The following is a 19,911-nucleotide window of genomic DNA, read 5'->3' as shown; positions in this document are numbered from 1 at the left end:
AGGAATTATGTCGTCTTGACTGTCAGTCGAGCAATCTTCATTTTCATTATGACTACCCCAGAAGTGTGCTCGATGCTTTTGCAGCACACACAGAAAGACAAGGAGGCCTGAGGAGTTTTACAGTCTAACTTTAAATGAGACAAGTGAGGATAATAAATAGCAGGGAGGGGATGAGGTGAGGAAGGGAAAAGGTTACGGCATCAGGATCGCCTAGTTACTCGATTTAGGCATGTGCCCATCTTCATGTCTCAGACTGTTTTTTTCTTCTTTCCCAAAGTGCACCTAAAGGAGAGATTTGAATGATGTGAACATCTTAGCCTGGAGGACCAGAAGCAGGAATACATTCCATATACTGGGGCTGGGGACGGTTGTGGGTGCAGCGGGATCAAAATCAGGACTGGCATCGTTGGTGGAGTGGAGGGGATGGAGGGGGAGAAGAGGTGAAGGCAGGTAGCTTAGCCTGACCATTACTGTTTGTTACTGCAGGAAAGCATTCAAAACAGTGTTACTTTACTCTTTGCTCCGGACTCCATGTGGTTTGCCCTCTGATTCAGTGTACAGCAGAGGATATCCTACTGAGGCCTGGTCTACACTGGAGTGGGGGTGGTCGATCTAAGTTGTGCAACTTCAGCTACGTGAATAACGTAACTGAAGTCAACGTACTTAGATCTACTCACCGTGGTGTCTTCACTGCAGTAAATTGACCGCTGACACTCCCCCGTCAACTCTGCCTGCGCCTCTTGGTCCGGTGGAGTGCCAGAGTGGACAGGAAAGCGCACGGCGGTCGATTTATCACGTCTTCACTGGATGCAATAAATCGACCCCTGCTGGATCGATCACTCCGGAGGTAAATGTAGACATGCCCTGAGAACTGGGACAGGTTTCAGTGTCTACATGGTCTTATAATCAGCTGATTATTGTACCCTTTAGAAATTAAATTTATTAATAAAAGTAGGAGGGCAAGGTTAGTTAATATGGCAGTCGTCTTGGTCTGATTGTCCCCCCGCTTTGCAGGAGGTAGTCTTGTGTGTACTGTTCCCCTTTAGCACCGGTTCACATCTGCTTCTCTGGGTTGAATGAGGGTGCTGATACACCACACAGAGCTGTGATTTCCAACAGAGGAGACACTGTTTTGTACAGCTGCTCCTGTGGAAGGGACAGTAGCATCGGAGGCTGTTTTTGTTGCAGTAGTTTTATTTCATCTTGCTGTGGAATCCAGAAGGACAGGCATTTGCAAACTTTAGTGTCCCTTTGAATAACAATTTGCAGTGGTGCAGTTTCTCACGCTCCACAGAATGTTTTATGTGTGGGATTCGCTGTGTATGCCCTACTGTACTGGTGTCACTTTGTGCCTGAATGGACTGGAAAAAGCGCCAGTTGAAGCTATTTATTTACATTGATGGACAGTTGGTTTGACTCGGGTAGTAAAGGCCTCTTAAATTATTTGTTGTAGGATTTTCTGAGGACAGGGCACTTTAACACCACTTTGCAGTCTAAGTGCTTTCTGCAGTACTCGCAAGAGATAGGTCTAGTATTCAATTTAATATTTTAGTATATCCTGCTCCACTCACTCCCACCCCAATAAAATATCAAAAGTCATCTTGCATGGTGTATACAACATTGCACAAATTACAGGCCAAATTCTGGTCTCTGTTACATCCATTAAATACAATAGACACATCTGAAGACAAAATTTTGCCCTAAGTCATTAAAGTAGAGTGAATTTTAGTGGGCGGCTTTATTATCTTCCCAAGGGATTTTGACAGGTTGTAGAGGTATTATTCATTTAAACTCTATTTTAGGCTATTTTTATGATTTATTGCCACCTTTGGTTGGCATTCTGTCAGTTAGCACTGGCTGGGCTTTGGCCACACAAACTTCCTCTTACAAGGAGCAGAAGATTGAGATCATGGGGTTTTTTTGGGCATGTCTGGTGTCCCTCTTGTCAGTGCTTCTCATCTCATGGCCTATAATTACCCATGCAGTGAGGCTATATCTGATATTACATTACTTTTTAATCTAGCAGACAAAGGTTTAACAAGATCCAATGGCTAGAAGTTCTTTGAAAGGAAAAATTAAACTGGAAATAAGGCATAGATTTTATAAGTGAGAGTAATTAACTAATAGAACAAATTACCAAGAGATGAGGTGGATTCTCCATCACTTGAACTCATTAAATTAAAAGTTGATGTATTTCTAAAAGATATATTCTAGTTCAAGCACAAGTTATTAAACTCAGTGCAGGAATTACATAGTAAAGTTCTCTGGTCTGTTTTATGAAGGAGGTCAGACTAGAAGATTGTAGACCCTTCTGACCTTAAATTCTATGAATCATTACATTATATTAGCAAGTAAAAGACTCGGGTTTATCCCTTTTCAGCAGGAGGAGTGAGCAACATGTCATAATTCCCTCCCCATTGCTTCCTATCAGCTGAGGCAGAAGTTATGGCCGTGACTCAGAAAGAAGACCCACACGTCTTCAAGGGAGGTCTCTAGGATGTAGGACCTTGAGAATAGGAGGGAAGGGAAGAAGTAAACCAATGGAGCAATGGGAAATGGCACAGATACCCTAAGAATCCCTGAAGGCAGAGGACCACCTGTCACCTTAAAAAAACAATCATCCCTGTTAAGTGATGATTGCAAATAAACTGCACCGTCCACTTATCTTGCAGACCAGGTACTATAACAAAGAGCAGAGACAATGAATCTCAGTACTGGGCACCTAGAGATGCAGTCCTTGATCTTTGGCTCTAGCGGAGCTGTGCTTAGTGCAGCCGTAGAAGGGGGCTTTGTCACCTTCATGCTCCCCCAATGCACAGGGCTGATTTGGTCTCAGCTGCTCTAAGTTCTAGCTGCCTGCAGTGGACTCAAGGGGGATTGGTGGAGCGCAGTGCTTTCTGGCCACCTTTCCCTCCTTTGGAGTACTCTCTGTGTTGGCTGGATGGTGTAGAGTTGGCTATGCAGGCTCTATGCCAGGTAGGGATTGCCCATGCCACAGTAACCTCAGCTAGCCTCATAGGCCAGCTGTAAGGGTGCTCTGCACTACCAGAGCTATACATTTGGAATTGGAACTTCAAGTTGGCTGCCAGCACCGTTAGGTTGAATCTTCCTGTCGGTTTCCCTGGCCCACACCAAAGATTCCCCTTGGCTTGCTGATTGTGGAGGATATGGCTGGTAAGAAGCTTTGCTCCTCAGGGCTAAATTCACATTTAAATCTGTCTCTGAGGCAACTCGATCTGTTGCACAGAAGGTAGTACACATTCCCAGGCCATTTGGGAGTGTTGTGCTGCTGGGGATACTGTGGTGTTAAACAGCTTCCTACACCTTCTGGAAAACTTTGATATACAGAAACAATTCTGCTAAAACTAGGACTATTCTTCCTGTGTTATAGTGGTCCTTTTCATACAAGCAAGATCTTTGTTAGGAGTTCCCTTGCTCCTGCTGCTTATGCACACGTACACAGGTTAGGAAGAGAGGATAGCATGGGGGAATAGCATGACGCTGGGAACTGGTAATTGGATATGTAGCTGTTCACTTCTAAGTCACGACTTAAAATCCGGCCAAGCTGATAGAGGCTGCACGTCATTTAGTAATGCTGGTGGCTGTCTGGAGGCTTGTGTAAAATAGTTAATTTCTTTCCAAACAAGTGTGTGCAGCACAAATCTGTCCCCTCAAATGGTGCTAATTGAGAGCCAGTTGCCCATCCCGTCACGGAGGCTGAGAAGCATATGTTCATGGAGCATGAATTTCTCTCCTACCCAACAAGGGATCATTTCAGGCCAGGCATGTTTGCAGGGCATGGTGAGGAAGCCTGTGCTGGGTCCTCTCTGTGGAGCTCTATAGCCAGCACGTTTCAATCCACATGTTAAACGAGAAAGACAAAGAGTCTCTCTTCACTCAACTGTGCAAAATAATAGACTAAGGAAGAGAGGGTGAGAGGAGACTGAAAACGTCGTTTTTTTGGGAATGGGGTTTGTGGGGTTTTTCTTTTTGTTTTTACCTCTCTTCCTTCCTCTTCTTCCATCCGAACTGTTCCTCCTCAATGTTTTTTCATCTTCCTGTTTCCCCTGCTTTTCCCTCCTGTCCTCTTCCTTTCCCACATCTTTACCTGCTGCTTTTCCCCTCTCCTGCGCTGCTGACGTTGGCAGATCCTCTCTCCAGTCTTGCAAGGGCACTCTGTGCTGTACTTTCCCCTGGCAGCCTTTGGAATGTACTTCTCTCTGGCACTTCCTCTATGTTATCGTAGCAAAAGGACAGGAAGAGCAAAGAGAGAGACTCTCTCTGTTGTACATCTGAGAAGGGGGAATACCAAGCCCATTAGCAATAAGTTTGAAGTTTGCAAAGGGGAAGAATGGGGAGGGTGGAAGACGGCCTGTCTTTATGGTGGACTGTAACTGTTGATGCACTCTTCCCTTCCTTTCTCAGATGAAAATGTACCCACACTCTGGCACAGTGAGAGGGGATGCAGGAAGGTTTGGCACACAAAGCAGGAGTTTAAGTCCTGCTCACTGCATAGCAAGTCATTGCAGAGGTTCTAGATACGGTGGGTCCAGAACCTCACATGAAATATACAATTTAGACTTAAATCCCCACTCTGGACCCCTGGTTAGTAATTTCCCTGGTAGAAACTCACTAGAAATTGTTAAAGCTGTGACATGGTATCTAACATGGAGTATTTTTCAAAGTTATTTGTGAGATATCAGGTCTGAGACACAAGAACACTGCAGCCTATGATAAATTGTAGATCAGGGAGGGATGGGGGTTCTTTTTTCCCCCCCCCTCCAGAGAGAAGTTTAAAAATATCAGTGATTAAAGTACTGTTATGGCTAAGGTTTCTTGAAGATTATTGTATGATGCTATTCAAGGGAACTGGATCTGTATTTTTTAAATTTGATTTGATTTTTTATTCTTTTGAGTTCACAGATCAGAAGACACTTTCTTCCATTCATAGGCAACTGGGAGGTAGCACTAAACCAACCTTAAGAATCTCTCCTTTTCTTCCACAGATGTTGTTAACTTGGATCTGAAGTCTACCCTCAGGGTTTTGTACAACCTGTTCACAAAATACAAGAATGTTGAGTGATGCTGGAAGCTGCTGAGATGTTAATCCTCACGACCTTCTTAAGGAAAGAAAAAGAAAAGAAAAAAAAAAGGGAAAAATGAAACACCTTCTATGTTCCCATTGTGCCTTACACTATATTCCATGCTGCATGATGGCATTCCTTCTTCTGTTCACATTATCTCCATGTACCTCTTTGCATGACGTGCCCACTGAAAATACTTTGTGTATTTTATGTTAGCTCCCTTTTGAAATATCATTTTTACATCTTTGCTCTGAGATCCTGGTGGGTCTGTTTGCTAGGGTCAACAAGCTTTCTTGTTCTGTTGATAAAGAAATCTACTACTAGCTACTTTGATAAACAGGAAAAACTTGAACCCTTCTTGATGGGGCAGTGCCTTTATATACTTTCTTTTGTAAACTGCTTGGTTACCATTGGTGGTGGAAGATATGCTAGGCTTGAGTGTGAGAAATACAACATTGCATTGTAATATATTTAGAAACTGCACAGTTTCCATTAAATAAGGTTTGTGTGTGTTACTGTATTTGTTTCCAAGGACACCACCTGAAACTGTACATAAGAACCCATGAGGGCTTTTTCTACCTTTCATGTTAACTTCATACTACCCAGTATTATTTCCACCTGATGTTTACACACAGACTAGAAATGGAATTATTGCCCCATCTGGTCATAGCTGCTTTTCTCTCCCTCCTTTTGTGCTGAGGAGGGAGCTGTAGCCACACTTGAAATGTGCAGTCTGGATCAGCTCGGTCAGGAGCTGGTCAAGGATGGATGGGCTGGATTTATGCATTCTTTTTAACCCTTCGTGGAATGAACAGGGGGAATCACAGTTTGATTGCTTAGAGGTGCAAGGTTGACCTTTACTTTCCTGTGGAAAAGCTAAAGCACCTACTCCTGCTCTCATTGAAGTCAACGGCAGTTACAGCACGACAGAGCCCAAAGTGTGTAAACAGAACTACAGGTTTTTGTCTTGAAAATTAAATGAAGCAAGGTCATTTTTCAGTAAGATTTTGCCTCTGTTTCCTGGGTTATTCTGGACAATGCCATGTAATGTACACCAGTATCAAACAGACTGGACTGCACCGAATTTGGAACAGTTTAGAGGTGCAAGCCCAGGGCTGAAAATAACATAAGTTTCCTTTCAGTGATGCTGTGATGAGTTGACTTCATCCCATCATTCCCAATGATACTTTGCTACTGCTGTGAACTCTGGACCCAGTGCTGTAATCCTTAGGCAAAACTCCCATTGAGGTCAGTGAGAGAAAAGACTCTACCCTTCGAATGTATCTACCTTGTCACAAGAAACTGTTACAGCACTTGATGGACTTCACCGGATTGTGCAGACATATCTGTGTGTCTAATGATGCAATAGGTGTAGTTAAATGTACAAAGAAGGCAAGGCTAGGATGTGGTTTGTGTGAGCAGGTTATGGGCAGGGCTATTGAAAGAAATAGTATTATAATGCTAAAGCAAGTTATTTGTGGGCTCTGTATTTTATAGCATTCCTTCCCTTAGAATGTGGAGGAGATTCAAAACTACTATCTTATTGCTTTCTATTTATCACATTAGTCACATTTTATGGGCTGCCAGGTTTTATGTAAAGCATTTAACAGAGCAGCCTATCAAGGAAGACAGTGTTACTGCGTTATCTGGGCCAAGTTCAGTCTTGTTGTAAGCAGAGGTCCATCTCTCATTGACTACAAATGCAATGCATCTGCTTACACCAGGACTGAATTTACCCTTCAGCATTAAGGACCAGGAGGAAACGCATGTCCCCTTACTGTGCTATGTGAACTGTGGTGTAATTGTACAGAAGAGTCTTCTCTTCATTAACATTTTTGTCTCAGCTTGACACTTTAACAGTGACTTGCAAAAGGAGAAAACACTTATTTTTTGTTTCTTTATGAGGTATAAAAGTGGCCTAAGGGGGCTAGTGTCCAAAAAAAAAATTTAAAAAAAAGCGGGAGGAGGTTTCTACTTGTTTCCATTCGAAACTCAGCTCGCATCTACTGTGGGAGATGCTATGGTGACTGAAGAACTAGTGAGTTAGATTGTAAGAGCTAGATTCACAAAGGAATTTAGGTGCGTAACTGGGCACCTAAGTCCAAAATGTAGATCCTCAACTCCCCTGCTCAGCTGCTGCCTAGTCCTCTAGGTCCCTAAACTCCTGCTTAAACTCAAATATTGGATATGAAGCGGAAGAGCTTCAACAGGAGAGAGTGAGAGCCCCACCCCAGAAAATTCCATAACCCAGCAATTAGGGCTAGTTGGGAGACCTGAGGTCGAGTCCCCACTCCAAGTCAGGTGATTTGAACTGAAGTTGGTTTTTTACATCTCATGTGAGTGCTCTAACCACTGGACTATTAGATAGTCCTTATATGAGTACTCCTGTGAGCAGGGGACTGCAGATTTGGGACCTTTTAGTTTATATGCATGGGCAAATTGCCAACAGGATGCTTTTAACTTAAGAAGGGCTTCCCCAAAAGCAAACAGTTTTAAAACACAATCATCTTGATATAGCTCCCCACCAACTAATATTGTTTATTTCATTCTTAGTCTATCACATACCTGATATGTGGGTTGTAATTAGGGTGATCAGATGTCCCGATTTTATAGGGAAAGTCCGGATATTTGGGCTTTTTCTTATATAGGCTCCTATTACCCCCCACCCTCTGTCCTGATTTTTCACACTTGCTATCTGGTCACTCTAGTTCTAATGGGCTAATATGTTTTGGGTTTAAAGCTTAAAAGTATAGGTGTCCCCCCATCAGTGCTAAAGAACAGGATGGCTAATATTTTGTTCGTATTACTGGAAATTTTGAATTCTGCCTCTTAGTGTAGAGTTAGTTGGGTAGAAAAGGCCAGGGAATTCTGAGGCTTGTTGCATAGTTCTTGACCACGGCATGCCCAGCATTCAAGCTTCCACATTTATATATGGTTAATGAGATTGGCTGCCTATACAGCCTATGTAATGTGCCTTGTAGATTCACCATCAGAACTGTGGATTCCGTTCCAGCCAGTTGTCGTACAACTTGTTCTATGGCTCAGGAGAGGCCTGAGCAATGGTCAGCTATGGCGTAATGTTTCACAAGACTGCAAAGCAACAAAAAAGAATTTACATCAATGTAAAAACTTAGAGCTTTCTTTTTTCGCCCTAATAGAAACCCAATGCTTTGTGTATTAATGTATTTTAAGAATCTTTTCTACTATTTTTTAACAATGTTCACTCTGGATTTCTGTTCCTAAAAAAAACCCCAACCCACACAAAAAACCAACCTTGCAGATGAGATACTGCACTTGTCATACCGTGGACAAGTCTGGCTTTGTGAGAGTGTAACAGTAGTGTACTGTAAGCAAATTACAATGCAATCCTATGTTTTCTAAAATCACAGCAGGAGTGTTGTGGAACTTAATGCATGGTTTGTGACAACTGTATTTATTCTAATAAACAAATAATGATTACATAGCTTTCTTGCTCTTATTTGGCCTGCTTAATGGATGAAGTTCTAATAAAAGGAAGGACTTGAATGAAGAATGCATTTAATGAAGACCAAGATGCCAATGAGATATTGGTCTGCATAGGCCTTAGAAAACAGAGCAGGGACGTGACAGTCTGTCTCTCTGGCACTGGTAGAGCAGCATATGAAGGGGTTCACTCACTGCAGGTGTGCCTCTTTCTGCCTGGGTCTGGGAATTAACTTTTGCCCCATATGGTGGCCCCTGCAATCAGTTGTTTTCTCTCTATCCTACCTCCATGACTTGGAGTGCTTCCTCTTGATGATTCAGCCCTTCGGCCAGTCACTATATAGTCTTCTCCCACCTTTCCAGGGCAATGACGTCCCACCAGACAAGCTGTCCATATGTCCTCCCAGGCAGTCTTCTATTCCAACTCCAGCTCTGTGCCACTTAGCCAGTGGCTGGTAGGGGAACCCAGGCCTGCCTGTTACTCTGGGTTCCAGCCCAGGGACCCTTTGACTGCTGTTGCAGTCCTTGGACTCCTTCCTACCCACCTCTCCATCTCCTTGTCTTTGTCTGGGTTTACCCCCAGAGCGTCCTCCATTCCCCAGGGCCACTTCGCCTCCTAGGCCTCTTGTAAGATTCCCTAGTCCAGGGCAGGACACCAGGGCTTACTTGCCCCCTAGAGCTCCTCCTTATCCCTGGCCAACACCTTTTTACTCTAGACAGCAACTGCAGATACACTGCCTGCAACCCTTTCCTGTGCTTACTCCCTGCTTTATAATGCTGTCCCAATCCCCGCCTCCCAGCTCTGCTTCATTTGCCCTTTGGCCCTATCCAGCCCTGGGTCCCCTCCAGGTGCGGTATCTAAGGTTAATTGACCCCTTCTGATCCATATTAACCAGTTCAGGGCTCGTGTGGGGTGGACACGCCATCACACGCCACTTAGACTATCGTACTTAGATCGGGGCATCTTATCGGTAGAAAGCAATTGGGGGGAATTGGAGAACAGCAACAAAAATGACTGTGAATGCATCAGTTAGTGATAGGAAGGCTTTAGAGAACAAATCCCAGTCAGTGTGGTTGAATGATGAATGAGTATATGTGGGAGGGGATGGCAATCAGCTACCATTATCTGATGGGGATGTATGGTGAGGAAGGAGAGGAATTGAGTAGTGCTTGGGGGCTATAACTTGGAGTAAGAATGTGACATTTTTAAAAAAGGAAAATTTAGCTTAAATATGGTGGTTTATGATATCAGAGTGAGCCCCATTAGACTGTGAAATAATCTCCCAAGGGAAGTGGGGGAAGGAAGCCTTACTGCTTATGATGCTTAAAACTAAATTGGACTAACCACTTGAATTTACTTCAGGGAATCATCATGCATTAGTAACTGGATGGATATGACCTAGTAGGCTTTCCCCATTAGTATGCCCATTACAATATTTTAAAATGTTAATTAGACTAGGGGAAAATCTAAATATTATATCCTGAAGAGCGGTTTTGCCTCTTTGTCTTCAGAAAGAAAAGTATTTAATCACCTGAATGGTAGGTGCTACTGTATATTTCCTGAGAGAGATGCAGTGTTCTGTGCAGTATGACCACAATTTTCCCTGTCAGTAAAATACCAGGGGGTTGTTGCTGCAGGAAGGGGGTGTCTGTGGCAGGGGAGTGAGGTGGGGAGCAGTGGGTGGGGGTGGGGTAAGAGGAGGTGAACGGCAGGTGGGGGACTGAGGAGGGATGCAGGAAGCAAGCGGTGGGCGGGGGGGTGAGGAGGCGAGTGGCGGGCCCATGGCCAGTGGGTGGATTCCCCCTTTTGGGGATGCTAGCCCCTGACTCCATCCATTCCGCCCGCACACACCCCCTATGGCTGGAGCCAAAAGCCCCCAGCCCGGAGAAGCCCCGAGTGCCTCCCCATCTCAGCCAGAGGAGCCCCGGGCTGGCCGAAGCCCTGAGATGCCTCCAACACACACACCTGCCCGGAGGAGCCCCGGGGCAGCCACAGCCCTGCCCCCTCCTCCCCAGACCCAAGCCACCCAGATATGTTTTTCATTATTATTTGGACTATTATGTCAAAGCATTTTTAAATTTACTTCAGAATTGTACAGACAACCACTTTTACCAAAAATGCAAAATAAACAATAAAAAAGACAAGAAGGTGCAAAGTACCTTATTTGCATTTCTATTCTGTTAGGTCCAGTAAAGAATAGAGATAATTGTGCATTTATTTTTATTATTGAGTTTGCAAAAAAAAAAAAAAAAAACCCAAAACCTTCCATAAATAAACTACAATGATTTGGATGTATATATGTGCATATTACTTTATTAACTTTAGGAAAAAGAAATAATTTTAGGAAAAAGGTGTCAGTGTGGCCACCAGCAAGAGTTGCTGGCCTCACTCTGAGGCCACCAAAAATTTGTTGCGAGAACCCCTGGTTTAGATGCACATTTACTGCAGTTACTATAGATGCTAGCAGAGACCATACTTGCTGATATTAGGACTCTGAACAGAATTGTGGTTTCATTTTTAAAATGTAACGTAAGAACTGTGTGTAACTTGCCTCTTGATAATGTTCAAGCTGCTTTGATGCAAGGCAGCAATTTCAACACAAAGCTGCCCAAAACTTTATCCTATGCTAGGTTTCATACTCCTTTCCCATGACCTTTCCTTGAATACACCCCTTGAGGAACACTTAAAGAATTATTAAAGGCAACATGGTGTCAGTTCTTTTATGTAAAATGTTCATATGCAAATTGATTATATTGGCTAAATGTGGCATAACGTCATCTCTTTCCTGTTGCTACCAAGCAAACCTCTTGAAAACCGCAGTGCAAAATGAGGAAGTAAGGGACTGTTCTAAACTGAGTGCAAAGAACTAGTCTTTCTTTTTGTTTCTTGCCTACTTTTCTCATCGTGGTGTTCTAATGGCAGCAGTATAAAATTAGGTGGATTGATTGAATCCTGACACATGCCGTTTTTATTTTTTCAGACTAGAAAGCCTTTTCTTTGGTACTAATTTTGAGCTTATTTGGAATACCACTTTTGGCTTTTTCCAACAGGAAATAAATCAATTCAAACTTCTTGGTGTCCTTATCTGCAAAAGTAAGTGTTTCGTGTATATTCTATGGTAGATTATAATTATGGTAGCATTATGAGCAGTAAAATATATGTAATAGCTCAGTGAAATTTTGAGGAACCAGATTGTGAAGGGATAGTAGACGAAAAGTTGGGTGATTTGAACTATTAATACAAAATGGTTATTCTGCAATCCAGAACCTTCTTAACTGCTATTTTCAGCAAGTAAGGAACTGTAGCATTGCAGCTTATAATTTTATAGCAACTCTTGACATACCTGAAAACTTATTCACTGACTACCCCTAGCAGAATGCAGAAAAATAAATAGCTTCTGCCTTTCTCAAGATCTCAGAAAATTTAGGATATTCTCTCAGTAATTGAGAACACAGAACCAAGTGATACCATTTTGCTCAAAGAGTCAAGTGTAAGGCCAATATGATTTAAAAATTCCAGTACACAATATTGTTGCAATCAATATTCTAGCAATTGTTTTATTCCAAGTGTTGTTCTCCATGTACCAGTAAATAATGGATGCATGGATGCAAGGCCGGAGAAAATAGCCTGAAAGCAAAAGAAGTGAAAAGAAAAATAGAAAAGATAGTCTGCAGAGCCCTATTGCAGCGGGCCTGCATGACAAACTCCAATCTTAATACTTCTCCCAGCGCAATTAAGGAACTGAAATAGAAAAAGGATTCCAAACACAGTCACGTTCCCCCATGATGTTAGTGCAATATATAAACCTTTAGCAGGCAGTTTTCTGGGCTATGTACAGACATCCTGGGGGGTTGTTTGGAACTGAAACTTATTGTATCAAATTTTTGAGCATTTCACTGGAGCAGGGATGACCAAACTTACTGACCCACTGGGCCACATATAATAATCTTCAGAAGTTCGAGAGCTGGGAGTGCCTGCTGGGGCTTGGGGCTTCAGCCCTGCGGGGCATGCCTTCTGGAGTTCCTGCCCTGCAGCAAGGTGGTGGGGCAAGGGAATTCTGCCCCATGGCAGGTGCCTCCCATGGGGCAGAAGCCCTGAGACCTCCCCCCCTCGCTGTTGGGCAGAAGCCCCTAGACCCAGCACCTCTCCTTAGGGCAGAAGCTGAATGCGGGGTGTGGTGGGCTTCACGAGCTGCACTTTAACTGTAAAAGAGCCACATGTGGCTCGCGAGCTGCAGTTTGGCCACCCCTTCACTAGAGAGTAACTTGGAGCCTGATCCAGAATCCACCTTAATAATAATAACTAATGATCCTATGAAATGCTGAGGCCCTCCATTCTCAGCTGCTGAGCAGGTTATTGGATTGAGCCCTAAGGGTATATTTATGTACGCTGCCACCAATTTTTAATTTAAGGCCTGTTCTTGCGTGGTCCTGAGTACTACTTGTGACATGCTGAGATCTCCAACTCCTGTAGCAGTAGGTGCTCAGCATCTTGCCAGCTTAAGCCATAAATTTGTATGAGATCCCCAAGTTTTTTCAGCTTGCCAAAACAGCTCCTGAATAAATCAGAGGAGTCAACGTTCCCAGGAGGCAGGCCCCGCAGCATTCTGAACCCAGGTGGGCTTGGGAGGTGAGAAAGTGGCAAAAATGGGCACTGTACAGAGTAGCAGATAGTCCCTGAAGTTAAAAGCTTACAACCCAATAGACAAGTCAGACACAGGGAGAGGAAAAGGGTAGAACACCCAAGCAGACTGCCCAGTACGGTAGTGGCAAATGTCATGTTAGTGCTGTGATTTCCCCCACCCCCACTCCTTTTTGTGGGTTTAGGTGGAAGGAAGTATGCTAAATGGAAAGAAAAGTGAAGAGGGAGGGGACACGGTAGTGAAGGAGGTGAGGGAGATAGGACCGGGGTGAAGATGAGGGTAAGAAGGGCAGATGGGGTGAAGCTGAGGTGAAGGGCCTGTGAGGGAGAAGATTGCAGCAAATTCTGATCTACAATCTAGGTTTCCACCGGGCTAGACATGCAATGCTGGGTCACTAGCCTGACACTGCACACCAAGCCACCCTTATTGTAAAATAAGGGCTTGAAACAATCCCACATCAATATTCTCCCTGGAATTAACAGGAGATTTCTCAGTGTACATACTGTATCAGCCAAGATGGCCACCATCAATCCATTGATTTAATATTACGGTGGCATACCTACTGAATCTAGTCCCTTTATAGCCTTAAAGTGCTTCATGAATAATTAGGGCACAACTGTGGCTCACCCTACATGCTCATGCAGCGGAGTAAAGGGGTGTCTGGCACATCCTCACTCTTCTGGGTGGTTTAGTCAGTATGGTGGGCCCCAACTCGGCGGGGAGAGCAACCTCCATTGGGCCCTTCCGCCCTCCTGTGCAGATGGACAGGCAAAGGCAAGGAATGGGCAGAGCCTTGATGTGGTTGTCAGCATTGCTGAGCTAGTGCAGAGAGGGAAGTCACTGACACCTGCTATCAGATGAGAGCAGATTACTTCCCTCACAGGAGCAAGGCTGGGGAAGTAGAAATCAAACGGTGACTGTTACTGAGTCACAAGTCAGGTTCTAGTCTGAGCCTGGGCTGGCACAGCAACCTGATGCTCCTTACTATGGGCAGCGGGGAAACCTCTCTCTAGTCCTCATCAAATGAATCCCCACACAACCACTCAGCGGCAGGTGTTCCTCTCCTCACGTCACAGATGGGGAAACTGAGATGCCAAGGTCCAAACTCTCAAAGGTGGTGTCTGATTTTGGGGGCCTCCCCAATATCCCATGTGTGTTTTTAGTTACTAACTTTTTATTAGAGAGAAGCAGAATTGTTGACAGTTCAAGTTTTTTTCAGCCATAAGTATTGAAGGAAGGGTGACTGATATCAAAGGTAAGGGGAACAGCAACGCTGAGGCAATATAGGGTATGAATTACAGTAAGTGTACCCACGTCTAAGAGTTCCGAGAAAGATTTTTGAAGGCAAAAGTGGCAGTTGGATACCTAACCCCCATTGACTTTCAAGTTAGGTATCTAATTGCCACTAGTGCATATGAAAATCTTCCACTATATTAATTACATTTTTCATTTCCCTTGTTCCAGCGTTCCTCAAATAGTTCAGTTGTTGCTCTTACGTAGGCAGTAAAAGGCTCCATTTCTTATAATTATTCCATTCTTGCCAACTGCATTTCTAGAGCTGACATTTGGTTTTGCAACCATAATGATGAAATACATTCTCTCCAGCGGTTTTGTGCATTTCGTGTCTATTGTGTTGTGTTGTGCAAGACTGACATGTGAAAGTATCTAATCATAGTTTTCTGCTAGTATTGTCTCGCCAAGCATATTTTCAAAATGGAACCATCAAAGTCTGTACTAAAACACAACACATGCACTTTCCTTACACTGGAGCCCCGATAAAAATGTGAGAACGATTCTAAGGGGACCCTCCCAATGCTGTTTGGAGTTTTAAGCTGTCAGAGCAAGAAACTGTACCTTAGAGATCTTCCATGTCAGATGTGCAATACTGTTTGCAGTGGATCTCTCACCTATTGATTATTCTGCTTTCCTATTCTCACAATGTGAATGTTTAACAAGGCGTGCCTCACTTTCCTTTAAATTTACTTCTTCCCCTATGTTTTTGAGACTTGGAACTTTTTTTAATAAGAAGGAAATGTGTTTCCCCTTCATAATAAAACCTAGCTCTTATACACCACTTTTCTTCCATAGGTCTCAAAATGCTTTACAAGGGTGGTCAGTATCATTATCCCCATTTTACAGATGGGGAAACTGAGGCACAGGGAGGGTAGTGACTTGCCCACGGTCACCCAGCAGGTCCATGGCAGTGCTGAGTCCACATGCAGTACTCTATCAATTAGGCCATAGGAACATAGCATTAATAATACCGGGCAGATTATTTATCCGTGATATCTGATATTCTGCCTCTAGCAATAGCTAAGATTTGATGCTTCAATGGAAGGTGAACTGTGGCCCTCGCTTCCAGAATGCGCCTGATTAGCTATCCAATGCTGTTCCCCTTCCTGCCCTTTGTCTGTTTACATTGTAAAGGGCAGAAACTGGCTCTTACTCTGTGTTTGTACAGAGTCTTGCATGATGTAGACCAATCTCAGACTATTGTAATACAAATAATGAGCAATAATAATTATAAATGGCTGGTGGTGATGCAAGTTGTAGTCCTTTCTGACCCCGGCAGATGATAATTTTGTACACTGATGTATAAGATTTTAATATCCCTATTTTTAGCTTGCATACTGTAATTACAAATGTTATTATCCAACCCCTTAACATCCAGTTACAGTATGTGACAAGATTTCCTGATGCAGTGAATTTAAATTTACTTGCCATTAGTGTAATAAGTTAACCTCTTGTTCTTATATTATAGGACAAAGTAAAGAGAGACTGCTCAGTTTTTAACTATACTCTTCAGAATCTTAGTCTCCTTTAGCTCTTTACCATTCCTGACTAAGCAAGCCTAGCTTTCTCAGCCTTTTATATTACATATAAAAAATCCTATGTTAAAAGAACGTTAAGGTTACAAAGTCAAGCATTCTAATGTTAGGAAATTCTAGGATTACGTTTGTGTATACAAACTTATTCTGCTCTCCCTGATATGTTTAAATTTTTGAAAGATACAATTCCAGGTGATAGAGAGGAATGTTTTCTAGTGGTTATAGACCCTTCTGCCTCTGTGCTCCAACCTGTTTTTGTCCCTCTTTGCTCCTATCCAATTCACCCCCACTTTGGCATCTGCTACCCTCTCCCACTCTTCCTGTCCAGTTTTGAAAATCCCTTCCATAGTCTTCTATATGTTAACAAGATACGTTGGTCTGTTCTCCTTTTGTGTGTTGCCATCCCCATTTTATTTCAGGACAGTAGTAGTTGGGAAGGGAATTAACGTCAAAACCTGAGCTTTTTTGAACTTCCTTCTAAAATACATACAGTCTTCTAGATTCGCTATATTCTTGGTTTATTCATCCCAAACAGTTAAGTGCTGACCATTTTTATAACTTGCACCCCGATGTCTCCTGCTGAAGCATTTATCAACTGAACTGAAATAGGATTTTGCTGATCTAATTCAGATTAAGCAGAACTGACTGGAGTTAAGACTTTTTTTGAATACTGTAGTGCTTTTCATCTCCAGGAAAAAACTGATTAACTTCATTTTAATTTTTATGTTGCTTAAATATACGTTGCTGCATGTTTAAAAGTAGGTCACCCACAAACACTTCAAAAACTGCTGAAAGAAATAATTTCATTTGGTGCATATTCCCTCATTCATACTCATTTTGGCTCTAGCACATTTTGAATTTTTTTTTTCAATTTTCTAGGAGCAAAAAATAATACAATGGAACCAGACTTTCTCACTGCTTTTGCACAGCCCAGTGCACTTCATCATTCGCCACCTAAGAATGACATTGTTCAAGGTATGTGTTTTATAAACCAGCAATGAAGAAAGAGAGAGGAGGGACCCAAAGAACCAAAAAAAAAAAAAAAAGAAAGTTCTCAGCACAGATGAATTTCACTTGTTTCACAACATTATTCCCAGGTTCGGACAAGTGTAAGTAAGTAACCCTTTTGCATGGAATTTAGCCTCCAACTCTCCATAGGCGGATTATGAAGAGTCAATGCAAGTTCCGGTTAATCCTCTAAATGAGGTTTACAATTCACAAAAGAACCAAACCAAACTGTGTTTCTGTTTATTTTTAGAAAGTGTCCCTTTGGTCTCATCAATTTGAATCCCCTGGAAAGATAATTTCTAACAGGCAATTGTAATGATCTGATATGCCCTTTTCTCTCTCATAGGAAATCTATAAAATTACAAATGAGTACACTTTTTCATGGTGTAATTAGCAAAATGGGGCAATACTGAACTGATGGCAGTTGTTATAGAAAACTTGCATTAGTCACATCAGAGAATTGTAATGGATATTGTTCACTTCTATTTATAGGAGAAAAGAGGAAATTAATAAATCCTACATCCTGCAATAATGCTAAGTTGGACGAACTACAAATGGTATAATTTCTTTTACTAAATTATAATTTACACATGAACTGTTGTTTTTAAATGTTTTGTAATCAGGCTCCATCATGTAAGGTACTGAGCACTCTAGCCCCAGTCTAGCAAAGTACTTAAGCAGGTTACAGGTTTCAGAGTGGTAGCCGTGTTAGTCTGTATCAGCAAAAACAAAAACAAAAACGATGAGTACTTGTGGCATCTTAGAGACTAACAAATTTATTTGGTGTGACAGGGTCAGGCCAGATGGCTACAGGAGAGTGAAAGAAGGCAGATATATTAGCTCCAGGTTAAGGAAGATTCCAGAACAATCAGGAACTTTCTGGAAACAATTAAGGCAGACAGGCTGATTAGAACACCTGCAGCCAAACAAGAAGCTGCCAGAATCAATTAAGATAGGCAGGCTAATCAGGGCACCTGGGTTTAAAAAGGAGCTCACTTCAGCTTCTGGTGTGCATGTGAGGAGCTGGGAGCAAGAAGCTGAGTGTGAGAAGGCGTACTACTGGAAGACTGAGAAGTACAAGCATTATTAGATATCAGGAGGAAGGTCCTGTGGTGAGAATAAAGAAGGTGTTGGGAGGAGGCCATGGGAAAGTAGCCCAGGGAGTTGTAGCTGTCACGCAGCTGTTACCAGGAGCCACTGAAGACAGCTGCAATCCACAGGGCCCGGGGCTGGAACCCGGAGTAGAGGGCAGGCCCGGGTTCCCCCCATCTCTCCATCCCCCCAACTCCCTACTTGATCCTGGAGGAGTTGACCTGGACTGTGGGTTCCATCAGAGGGGAAGGTCTCTGGCCTGTTTCCCGATCCACTAGGTGGATCAGCAGAGACTGCGGGGTTTGTTCTTCTTCCTTTTCCCCAAGCTGGCCAGTGATGAGGCTAACTGAGTGAACAGCAGATTTGAGCCATGAAAGTCGCCAAACTGAGGGCTGCCGTGGACCCCTGAGGCGAGCAAATCCGCCAATAAGCGCAGGACCCACCAAGGCAGAGGAGGAACTTTGTCACATTGGGCATAAGCTTTCATGGGTTAAAACCCACTTCATCGGATGCATGCAGTGAAAAATACAGTAAGAAGATATATATACACAGAGAACATGAAAAAATGGGTATTGCCATACCAACTGTAACGAGACTAGTCAATTAAGGTGGGCTATTATCAGCAGGAGGGGGAAAAAACTTTTGTAGTGATAATCAGGATGGCCCATTTCAAACCATTAACAAGAAGTTGTGAGTAATAGGAGGGGGAAAATTAGCATGGGGAAATAGTTTTTGCTTTGTATGATGACCCATCCACTCCAAGTCTTTATTCAAGCCTAATGTAATGGTGTCCAGTTTGCAAATTAATTCCAATTCTGCAGTTTCTTGTTGGAGTCTGTTTTTGAAGTTTTTTTGTTGGAGAATTGCGACTTTTAGGTCTGAAATTGAGTGACCAGGGAGGTTGAAGTGTTCTCCAACTGGTTTTTGAATGTTATAATTCTTGACGTCTGATTTGTGTCTATTTATTCTTTTGCGCAGAGATTGTTCGGTTTGGCCAATGTACATGGCAGAGGGGCATTGCTGGCCCACGATGGCATATATCACATTGGTAGATGTGCAGGTGAACGAGCCTCTGATAGTGTGGCCGATGTGATTAGGCCCTATCATGGTATCCCTTGAATAGATATGTGGACAGAGTTGGCAACGGGCTTTGTTGCAAGGATAGGTTCCTGGGTTAGTGTTTTTGTTGTGTGGTATGTGGTTGCTGGTGAGTATTGGCTTCAGACTGGGGGGCTGTCTGTAAGCGAGGACTGGCCTGTTTCCCAAGATCTGTGAGAGTGAGGGATCATCCTTCAGGATAGGTTGTAGATCCTTGATGATGCATTGGAGAGGTTTTAGTTGGGGGCTGAAGGTGATGGCTAGTGGCGTTCTGTTACTTTCTTTGTTGGGCCTGTCCTGGAGTAGGTGACATCTGGGTATTCTTCTGGCTCTGTCAATCTGTTTCTTCACTTCAGCAGGTGGCTATTGTAGTTGTAAGAACGCTTGATAGAGATTTTGTAGGTGTTTGTCTCTATCTGAGGGATTGGAGCAAATGCGGTTGTATCGTAGTGCTTGGCTGTAGACAATGGATCGTGTGATGTGGTCTGGATGAAAGCTGGAGGCATGTAGGTAAGTATAGCGGTCAGTAGGTTTCCGGTATAGGGTGGTGTTTATGTGACCATCATTTATTAGCACTGCAGTGTCCAGGAAGTGGATCTCTTGTGTGGACTTGTCCAGGCTGAGGTTGATGGTGAGATGGAAATGGTTGAAATCATGGTGGAATTCCTCAAGGGCTTCTTTTCCATGGGTCCAGAT

General features: G+C 43.2%; 2 protein-coding genes across 6 annotated transcripts in view; both read left to right on the top strand.

Moving 5' to 3' along the window:
• Nucleotides 1-8,543, top strand: part of PARVB (parvin beta) — a 97,588-nt gene extending 89,045 nt beyond the window's left edge. For all 5 annotated transcript variants that reach the window (XM_073316524.2, XM_073316514.2, XM_073316551.2 and 2 more), the window contains one exon: nucleotides 5,007-8,543. In XM_073316524.2, coding sequence (XP_073172625.1) covers nucleotides 5,007-5,083 — 77 coding nt within the window. In that variant the 3' untranslated portion in view covers nucleotides 5,084-8,543. The remainder of the gene's footprint in view (nucleotides 1-5,006) is intronic.
• Nucleotides 8,544-11,383: 2,840 nt separating this feature from the next.
• The window catches only part of PARVG (parvin gamma), a 33,163-nt gene continuing 24,635 nt past the window's right edge, over nucleotides 11,384-19,911 (top strand). The window contains exons 1-3 of the mRNA XM_073316502.2: nucleotides 11,384-11,640; nucleotides 16,897-16,992; nucleotides 17,518-17,582. Of these exons, the coding sequence (XP_073172603.1) occupies nucleotides 16,914-16,992; nucleotides 17,518-17,582 (144 nt within the window). The 5' untranslated portion in view covers nucleotides 11,384-11,640; nucleotides 16,897-16,913. The remainder of the gene's footprint in view (nucleotides 11,641-16,896; nucleotides 16,993-17,517; nucleotides 17,583-19,911) is intronic.

Source organism: Lepidochelys kempii, chromosome 1 (genome assembly GCF_965140285.1).
Source record: "Lepidochelys kempii isolate rLepKem1 chromosome 1, rLepKem1.hap1, whole genome shotgun sequence".
NCBI classification, from domain to species: domain Eukaryota; kingdom Metazoa; phylum Chordata; order Testudines; family Cheloniidae; genus Lepidochelys; species Lepidochelys kempii.
Note: the sequence above shows the minus strand (reverse complement) of the source record. Positions and strands in the feature narration are given on the sequence as shown.